This window comes from Pantherophis guttatus, chromosome 4 (genome assembly GCF_059756535.1).
Source record: "Pantherophis guttatus breed Tessera chromosome 4, ASM5975653v1, whole genome shotgun sequence".
Lineage (NCBI taxonomy): Eukaryota > Metazoa > Chordata > Lepidosauria > Squamata > Colubridae > Pantherophis > Pantherophis guttatus.
This window is the reverse complement of record NC_142066.1, coordinates 37,951,040-37,961,163: the sequence shown is the minus strand read 5'-3', so window position 1 is coordinate 37,961,163 and position 10,124 is coordinate 37,951,040. Positions and strand designations below refer to the sequence as shown.

Here is a 10,124-nt window from a genome sequence, read left to right as displayed (position 1 = left end):
AAATTAGTGGATTTATTGATTTGACCTAAAATAATTTACATATCAGTTTATTTTGCTGAATTCTATGTTTATGCATTTGCCTTTCATGAGGCATTTTTATTATGATTAATTTAAAATGTGCTTAGCTCTTTTTCTATTATTATTATTATTATTATTATTATTATTATTATTATTATTATTAACAGCGAAAACAGTGATGAACATATTGGAGAATGCCGAATAATACTTCTCACACGAAATTCATTATTATGGGTTTTCCTGAACTTCCAGAGCATCAGCTAACATTGTTTGCAATATTTGCCACCATCTACCTTCTGACGCTGGTGGAAAATGTCCTTCTGATATGGACCATAAGTTTGAACCAGCAGCTTCGCACTCCCATGTATTTTTTCTTAGGAAATCTTTCTATTTTGGAAATCTTCTATGTCTCAGTAACAATGCCCAAATTATTCTCCATCCTGTGGTCAGGGGAGAACACAATTACTTTCCAAGACTGCCTTGCCCAGATGTACTTTTTTCTCTCCTTAGCATCTTCTGAATGTTTTCTCTTGGCAGCAATGGCCTATGATAGATATTTGGCAATTTGCTATCCCCTTCATTATACTTCCCTTATGAATCATAGAACCTGTGTTTTCCTGACTACGGCTTCCTGGCTTAGTGGCTTCCTAGCTTCCATTCCATCTGTAGTGATGATCTCCAGGTTGCAGTTCTGCCATGAAAATACTATTGGACACTTCTTCTGTGACATCTCACCTTTATTGAAGTTGTCTTGCACAGACACTTCAACCATAGAGGTTCTGGATTTTGTGGCAGCACTAGCAGTCCTTATAACATCAGTTTTGGTGACTAGCACATCTTATATATGTATTTTTTGCACAGTTGCAAAACTTCCTTCCAGAAAAGATAAGAGCAAAGCTTTTTCCACATGTGTCTCTCACCTAACAGTTGTCTCTATGTTCTATGCCACTACTGTATTCATGTATGCCCGGCCTAAGGCCATTGGAACATTTGACTTGAACAAACCAGTGTCCATCCTCTACTCAGTGGTAGCTCCATTCCTCAACCCAATTATTTACAGCCTCAGGAACAGGGAAGTAAGAAAGACCTTGAGCATTGCTATAAATCAAGTGGTCACCTTCTCAGGATGTTTTCTAACAAAAAGATTAAAGCCATTGTCAAACTGATAAAGCCATTGTCAAACTGATGTTTGAATATCTTTTGCAACAAGCATTCCTTACACTGTCACCAAAATTGACTTACCAAGTTGTATAATTCTCAATATTTTACAATCTGAGCAGTTTGTTTTGCTTCAACAGATGAATGCCAATTTTCAACTGAAAAGGTGATTTGAATGTTTTCTTTATTATGGTGTGTAAGAATAATTTTGGGAAGCAGGAGGACAACCTGCAGATTAGATAACAGTTTTTCTCCTGCCCCCCTACCCCCGATCATTTGCACATACCATTCTATTTTTTAAGTATTTCATACACTTTGCATTAGCTAGGCTGAGGCATAAGAAATAATAAATTTCCTACAAAGTGACCTTATATTATTGGACTATTCACTACTAATTTAGGGGCTGAAGATTTTATTGAACTCCAACACTCAGAATACATATGTAGACTATATAGTCTCATTAGGCCAGTTAGTAGTCAGAGCTTCTCACTTTATGCTAGACGATTAAAGAAAGTTAGATAAAAAATTATTTATACATATTCCTTTGTTTGACTTGACTATTGTCAAGAACATATTTTGTATTGATAACTTATATTTGATATTTCTAACACTGTTTATCTCATATTGCTCTGATAACTTTTTAAAATAACGATTTAAAAAACTACAAGACTCAGAGGAATACAATTTTATTTTCCATGCCATAGTCTAATTGCTAATCTTAAAACAAAGTCACACTGTTGCAAGGAAAAATTCATATCATTTAATTGACTTATGCAAACCTCTTTAAAAAAAACAACAACATTAGAGCCAAAGGATATCATTGTTTATTGAGCTATATAAAATGACTGCATAAATTTCAATTTTGAATAGAGAACAGATTTGCAACAAGTTCTATTAAGCAAATTAATAAAAGTTTCATAGCTAATCCATACCACTTAAAAAAAAAACCTTTGTCGTGAAAAATTAAGCATATCATTTAGAAAAATAAGGCTTTGTTCAGAACCCTAACAAATTACTCAATTTTTGTACTGGGGTTTCTGAGAGAGTTTGTTTTATGTAGCAATTAAGATGTCAGGCTGGAAACTGTGAGCCAGTGAGTTCTGTTCCTGCCTTAGTTACAAAGCCGCCTGGGTGATTTCGGGCTAGTTACTTTCTCTCTGCGCTAGGAAAAAGCAATGAAACTTCAGGGACTTGCCAGGCAGTCACCAGGATTCACCACTGACTTGAAGGCACTAACTAACTAACTAACTAACTAACTAACTAACTAACTAACTAACCAAACAAACAAACAAACAAACAAACAACCACATACATATATACATACATCTGAAGTTCTGTTGTTTCTAAAATATTGTGATTTAATACTTCTATAATTGAAACTTTACATATAAATTTGTGAAATAAAATCAAATTCAGATAAATTTGGTTACTTTTCTTTTTGTCTTGACTATCTACTTTATGGAATAGCCTGGGCATGACACTCAAAAGGCAAGAAGACTTCTCACCACATTAAAAAATAATGCAAGTATGTGGATATTAAAACTAAGAAAAAGAAGTCATTTGGTTCAAGCTGAAATAATAATAATAATAATAATAATAATAATAATAATAATAATAATAATAATAATAATAATTTTATTTCTATACCGCCCTTCTCCCGAAGGACTCAGGGCAGTGTACAGCCAGTTTAAAAACACAAGACACAACAATAATTAAAAATTAAAATAATTAAATAGATTTGGCTGATTTACAACTCTAAAAATTAAAATACCCTAATTTAAAATTATTATATTGACAGCCCTGCCTGGCGAACAACAAGGTCTTCAATGCGCAGAGGAACACCCGGAGGTCGGAGATCTTGCGTATTTCCGGGGGCAGTTCATTCCACAGGGCTGGGGCTCCCACAGAGAAGGCCCTCCCCCTGGGTGTCGCCAGCCGACATAACTTGGCTGATGGCACCCTGAGGAGACCCTCTCTGTGGGAACGGACTGGTCGGTGGGAGGCTATTGGTGGCAGAAGATGGTCTCGAAGGTACCCGGTCCTATTCCATGGAGCGCTTTAAAGGTGGTAACAAACACCTTGAATCGCACCCGGAAGACCACTGGGAGCCAGTGCAGCTCGCGCAGGAGGGGTGTCACGTGGGCACAGCGAGTTGTGCCCATAACCACCTGCGCGGCCCATTCTGGACCAGTTGGAGCCTCCGAGTGCTCTTCAAGGGGAGCCCCATGTAGAGAGCATTACAATAGTCCAGCCGGGAGGTGACCGTGCGCAAGGCATCCCGGTCCAGAAAGGGCTGCAACTGGCGGATCAGGCGAACCTGATAAAAGGCCCCCCTGGCCACGGCCGTCATGTGCTCTTCTAAAGACAGCCGTGCGTCCAGGAGGACACCCAGATTGCGAGCCCTTTCTGTGGGGGGCAAGGATTCACCCCCAATAGTCAGCGATGGCACCTGCTGACTATATCGGGATGGCAACCACAGCCACTCGGTCTTGGATGGGTTGAGTCTGAGCCTGTTCCTCCCCATCCAGGCCCGTACGGCCTCCAGGCAGCGAGACATCACATCAAGGGCATCGTTGGGGTGGTCTGGGGTGGAGATGTACAGCTGAGTATCATCAGCGTACAGGTGACACTTCACCCCAAAACCACGGATATCTCACCCAGCGGCTTCACATAAATGCTGAACAGAAGAGGCAAGAGGACCGACCTTTGTGGCACTCCCCATGCAAGATGCCTCGAGGTCGACCTCTGCCCCCCTGCCAACACGAACTGCAAGCGGCCGGAGAGGAAGGAAGAGAACCACTGCAAAACGGTGCCCCCTACTCCTAACCCTCTCAACCGCTGCAGCATGATACCATGGTCGATGGTATCAAAAGCCGCTGAGAGATCTAATAGGACTAGGACAGAGGAGCAACCCCTGTCCCGGGCCCTCCAGAGATCATCCACCAACGCGACCAATGCTGTTTCTGTGCTGTTCCCCTGCCTGAAGCCTGATTGGTATGGGTCCAGATAGATAGCTTCATCCAGGTGCCTGGGCAGTTGTCGTGCCACCACACTCTCAACAACCTTCACCACAAAACGAAGGTTGGAGACCGGACGGTAGTTAACTAATTCAGCCGGGTCCAGGGAAGGCTTCTTGAGGAGGGGCCTCACCACCGCCTCTTTCAAGGCGGCGGGAAAGGCACCCTCACTCAGAGAAGAAGTTATAATCCCCTGGAGCCAGCCTCGTGTAACCTCCCGGGAGGCCAGTACCAACCAGGAGGGACACGGGTCCAATAAACATGTGGCGGCACTAATCCTACCCAGAACCCTGTCCACATCCTCGGGAGCCACAGGATCAAACTCCTCCCAGATAATATTCTCAAGACCTACCCTCATCTCCTCCCCTGGACTCGCCCAGTCGGAGTCCAAGCCTTCCCGAATCCGAGCGACTTTATCGTGCAGGAATTGCACAAAATCCTCAGCTCGACCCTGCAAGGGATCCTCCTGCACTCCCCCCCGAAGAAGGGAGTTGGTCACCCTAAACAGGACGGCTGGGCGGTTCTCTGCAGATGCGATAAGAGCGGAAAAATGGTTAGATTTCGCCGCTTTTATCGCCACTAGGTAGGTCTTGATATAAGACCTCACCTGTGTCTGGTCGGAATCAGAATGACTAGTCCTCCAAATGCTCTCTAGGCGTCTTTTCCGACACTTCATCTCTCTCAGCTCCTCAGAGAACCAAGGAGCCAATTGAGATAGGCATCGGGTCAGAGGCCGCAAAGGCACGACACGATCCAAAGCTCCGGCGGCCGCACTCTCCCAGGCGGCCACCAGCTCTTCAGTCGAGTCGTGTGTCAGGGTCTCAGGAAATGGCCCAAGCTCCGTCAGGAACCTTTCTGGATCCATCAGGCGCCTGGGACGGAACCATTTAGTCAGTTCCGTCTCTCTGCAGCGGGGAAGCGGTAGGAAAGTCCAAGTGAAGGAGCGAATGATCTGTCCATGACAAGGGTTTAATGTCTAAGTCCCCTCTACCAAGATCATTCAACCACTGACCAGAGATGAAAATCAAGTCCAGAGTGTGTCCTCCTATGTGAGTGGGGCCTTGAACTAACTGGGTCAGGTCCATGGCCGTCATGGAAGCCATGAACTCCCGAGCCACCTCTGACGTCTCACCCATGGATGGAAGGTTGAAATCCCCCATGACAATAAGTCTGGGGGTATCCACCGCCACCCCGGCGATGACGTCGAGTAGCTCGGGTAGGGTCGCTGCCACGTGGCAAGGAGCCAGGTACGCAGTCAGCAAACCCATCTGCACCCCATGGCCCCACTTCACAAAGAGGGACTCACATCCGGCTATCTGAGGAACAGTGGTCTCCCTCGGACAAAGACTCTCCCTAATAATCACTGCCACTCCCCCACCCCTCCCCTGGGCCCTTGGCTGATGAAATGCACGAAAACCTGGTGGGCACATTTCAACGAGGGGGACCCCCCCTCTTGGCCCAACCAGGTCTCCGTAATACCTGCCAGGTCTGCACCCCCCTCCAATATAAGATCACAGATGAGGGGGGCTTTATTGACAACCGACCTGGCATTACATAACATCAGCCGTGGACCCTGGGCCTGAGACTCTGCACAACCCAGGCCATGAGACGCGCATTGGGGACTGGAGTGCGCAATTGCTCGTAAACAGCGTATGCGCACCCCCGGCACATGATATGGTCCCCTGCGCCCGTCATACCTGCCCCTCCCACTCATTATTTCAATTGCATTGCCCTTCTTGTTATCCCCCTGCTCCCCGGATAAATTTTTTTTCCTGACCCCTTTGCTGCAGCCAATCAACCTGTCACCCTGCTCAGTAGCTATCTGGACCCCCCCAGGTCCACTTTCACAACCCCCTCCCTTCCTCCCGGATCCCCTTAAAATTTTCTTTAAAAATTTAAATAAAAAACCCCCCAACCCCCTCTTCGCTGCATGCCATCTCTCAGGATTCCAAAATCCGTCATCAAGATAGGCCCTCGATAGTGTGGAGGGCCAGACCTGCGAGAGGGGGGAGTCTCGCAGCGCAAGGAGTTTGGCGGCCGAGTGCATCAAGAACCGGGAAGTGTGAAATATCCTCTGGCTGAGGTTCCACAGAATAGTCTAATCGTCCTAGGGCATGGAGAGGCAGCAACTCAAGTCATGGAAAAACTGGGTTCCACTGTCCTCTCACGACAGTGGACGAAGTCTCGTGCGATTTCGACAAAACTCAGAAGGTGCTCTCTCCAGGCCATCCTCTCACGATGGCTAGCCAAGATGGAATTGGATATGGAGAGATTCGATAGTCCATCCGCTCTGGTAGGGGAAATGGCAGTTGAACCGGACTCCCTCAGAATCCATATCAGAATTGTCCATTCTCCACACCTTCAAGGGCATAGGTGGAATACAGCCAGTCTAGAAGGCAGAATAGTAAACACGGGGAACAGAGGACACATGGAAAGCAATGAAGGGAGATGGCTTGCAAGGGAGAAAGTAGCTGGAGTGGTGACCATGATAAGGCCTATACAGGCCAACAAAAAAGGGGGGAGGAGGGAATGGCCTGAGGCAGCACAAGGCCAACCCTCGGCCATCTTCCAACCTCTCCCACTCCCCAGGTCTTCCAGGTCTTCCAGCGTTTTATACCCCCAGTCTACAGCCCCAGTCTCCAATGGGGCCTCCGGATTCCTGCAGCAAAGTGGGACAGCAGAAATAGGCCGCCCTCTAGCAGGTCCGGGGTTTCAAGATAGAAGCCAGCAGCCTCTCACCATAGCGTCCTCTTTGGTAGCAGCCAGCTGCCGCCCCCTCGCCTCCGCCATCGTCCAGCGGCCTCCAACCACCCTGCGCCCACTGCCAGCGCCGGCGCCGCTTCCCATGGCTCCCACCATACTCCAGGGTCCCCAGGAGCCTCAGGAAACCCCGGAGAGGCCAGGAATCCAGGGGAGCCACCGCATTGCAGCCGCCGCCACCACAGATCTGCCGCTGCCGTCAGTCCATGCCGGAGGCTGAGAAAAGCACCGCCAGTCAAATCGCTACCGGCGTCACCCCGCAGAGCAGCAGCCGTTTTTTTCCTCGACCCGATGTTCCGGAGGGCAAAAAACCCCTCAATGGGTCGAGGAAAGGTTCCTCTCTCAAGGACTGGGGGCCATGGTGGAAAATCTCCCCAGGAACCTCCCGAAATTGCCAGGAATCACCCCATCTGCCGGGAGCGTCTAAGGCTGAATCCTCCATCTTGGACATGCGCAGCCATAAACTTCTAATAAAGAAATACAAAAGAAATAATATTCAAACTTTTGTATTCTGTATATTTTTATGTCTCTGAAAGCCTCAACATTCCGTAGTTTTAGAGATAAGCAAATCAAGGAAGCAACAGAGGGTGTGTTTTTTTTTTTTTTTGAATCAAGTTTTATCAAGGAAGCAATAGAGTTCTTAATGGGTTTTAAAATCTATGATAAATTTAAATTGCAGACCACTTTTGACATTTAAAGACATTTTAGTGGAATAAGATGTACCACTGTTACATTAATCTATTGGATTAATCCATTCTTTGTTCAAGAGAAATCCTCTACTACCCTGGTGGGTCCATTAACAAGTATCTCAAATGCTTAATGCAGATAGTAAACTTAATAATGATTTGTTCATGAATGAAGGTGTTTACAACCATGCTGAAAGTTATGACCATTGCAGCAATTTGGAGTAGGAGGATTCTAGAACATCATGAGAATAAAACCTGTTCTCATAATGTTTGGGAAATCTTCTTCTCCAAATTGGAGAAGAAGGCTTTTGAAGATTCATGAAAAAGGAACCCAGTTGGAGAAAGGCATGAAGTGGCCTCAGTCAGAAGGACACATCTTGCATTGGCTGGGTTTCCTTGTCAGCAGCTGGATAAAAATGTTGAAGGTGAATGAGATGTTTTGTATGCATTGGACGAGGTGGGCAGCTGAAGCTTTCACGGGCAACTTTATACCACACTGCATTAGCCCTCTAACTCAACATCCCCTGAAGCATCCTGTGCTCCTTATCTAGCACATTATAATAGTGAAATAATACAACAATATATGGTTTCATTACAAAATCACAGATATAATCTAAAATATCATATCAGTCTAATTAAAAAAAATCAAATTATTTTTAAAAGTAATCTACTTTCTGAATTCAAGGGCAATAAAAGTAAAATAAGAAGAGGAAGAGTTCTTTGTGTACGGTGGAAGAGGTAAGTACAATGAAAGTAGAGTTGCCCTATTGTGACATGAACTTTGGCATTTTTTATATATGCTTAATGATAGTTTGGCATTGCTTTTGATGCTGAAAACCTTCCCATTGATTCCCATTGATTATGTGATAAAATAATCTAAATAAGAGATAGTCAACTCATGGGTAAAGGCCAGTTCAAAACTCTCCAAGAAGGAACGTGCTTGGTATATCACAAACATACAGTATGTATAGCCAGTTTAGTATAGTGATTAAGTTGCTGTCCTAGAGAACAGGAGATTATGAGTTCTAGTCCTGCCTTAGGCATGAAAGCTGGCTGGGTGACTTTGGGTCAGTCACTATTTCTCAGTCCAACCCACTTCACAGGATAAGGAAGAAGTATTATGTATCTTCACTATCTTGAGTAATTTATAAAAATAATAAAGGTAGAAAATGAATGAATGAATGAATGAATGAATGAATGAATGAATGAATGAATGAATGAATGCAGTAATTGCCTTAGCATTGAATTCAAGGCCAATAAAAGTAAAATATCTAACCCAAATGGGGTTGTCCATGGGAGGAGGGTTTTTATCACTATTAACCAGGTGAAAAAAATGTAACCAACATATTAAATTGTGACTGTAGCATTTGGATCTTTTTTGTACATTTTTGTAAATCACTTTGGACACTTATGGACTAGGATGATTGATTATCTCGGTAGCATATCTAACATAATTGAAGTACGGCATGCTGGGCCAGATATTCTAGGCCAAACATGGCATCTCAGACAAATAAACATGACTGAGACCACATTTTTTGCCAGATATTCCTAATATTTCAGAAAGCACAGGACCTGAGTAGATTGATTACCTAGCTATTACTTAGGAAAGGGATTCTAGCTGACTTATCACATTTACACTAGTGTAAATGAACCCAGTAGGCTGCATTCCTAAGTACCAAAAATTGCAAAAGCAGACCAACTAGTTTGATCATAGACACAAAAACAATGGAACACCTTTTTAAAAGGAGAATGTTGATAAAATGGGAAAAAAAGGCATACAAGAGCTGCCAGCCTATGCTCTCCACATTTATTTGCTGTAAAAGTAGAAGAGATCTGTGTTAGTAAGTAAGCCTATTTATCTTTTATCAGAACAACTTTTTAAAAATTATGTTAATAATCTCTTTAAAAGTTATTGTCATTCAGTTAATGTTTCATTTAGTGAGTGTATATGTGTGTTTGTTACATACACTTTTTTTCTTATTCCAATATTCTTTAGATTATTATTTTCTATTTGTTGTGATAGAGGTAAATTCTTTTGTATGTAGTTTTTGAATGACAGGGAAGTTATCTTCCTCATCTTCAGTATTACCAATTTAAAACACAATGTCTTTTCCCATCTACTTTACCAATAACTAATAGATTGTTGAAATGTAGCTTGCCTCTCCTTTTTAACATTTGTACAGATTTATGAATATATTTGTACAATGTGCATTATTATAAATACATTTTCATTTCAAAAGCAGATAATAATTCTCAAAATTCTAATCTCTGGTTTGTATTTAAATCTAGTCACATATTTGTGAATATTTATTTATTTATTTTTGATTTATTTGTTTCCATTTCTATACCGCCCTTCTCCAAATAGGACTCAGGGCGGTGAACAGCCAAAGTAAAAAACAGAACATACAAAATTTAAAAAACAGTTTAAAATAATTAAATATGTTGGCCGTAAATTAAAACAACCCAATTTAAAATCAATTTAAAA

General features: G+C 43.3%; 1 protein-coding gene across 1 annotated transcript; it reads left to right on the top strand.

Moving 5' to 3' along the window:
- Positions 1-209: 209 nt before the first annotated feature.
- On the top strand, positions 210-1,184 carry LOC117668800 (olfactory receptor 6B1-like). Its single transcript, XM_034422859.2, has one exon. The coding sequence runs from the start codon at positions 213-215 to the stop codon at positions 1,182-1,184; it is 972 nt and encodes a 323-aa protein (XP_034278750.2). The 5' UTR covers positions 210-212.
- The last annotated feature ends 8,940 nt before the right edge of the window (positions 1,185-10,124 follow it).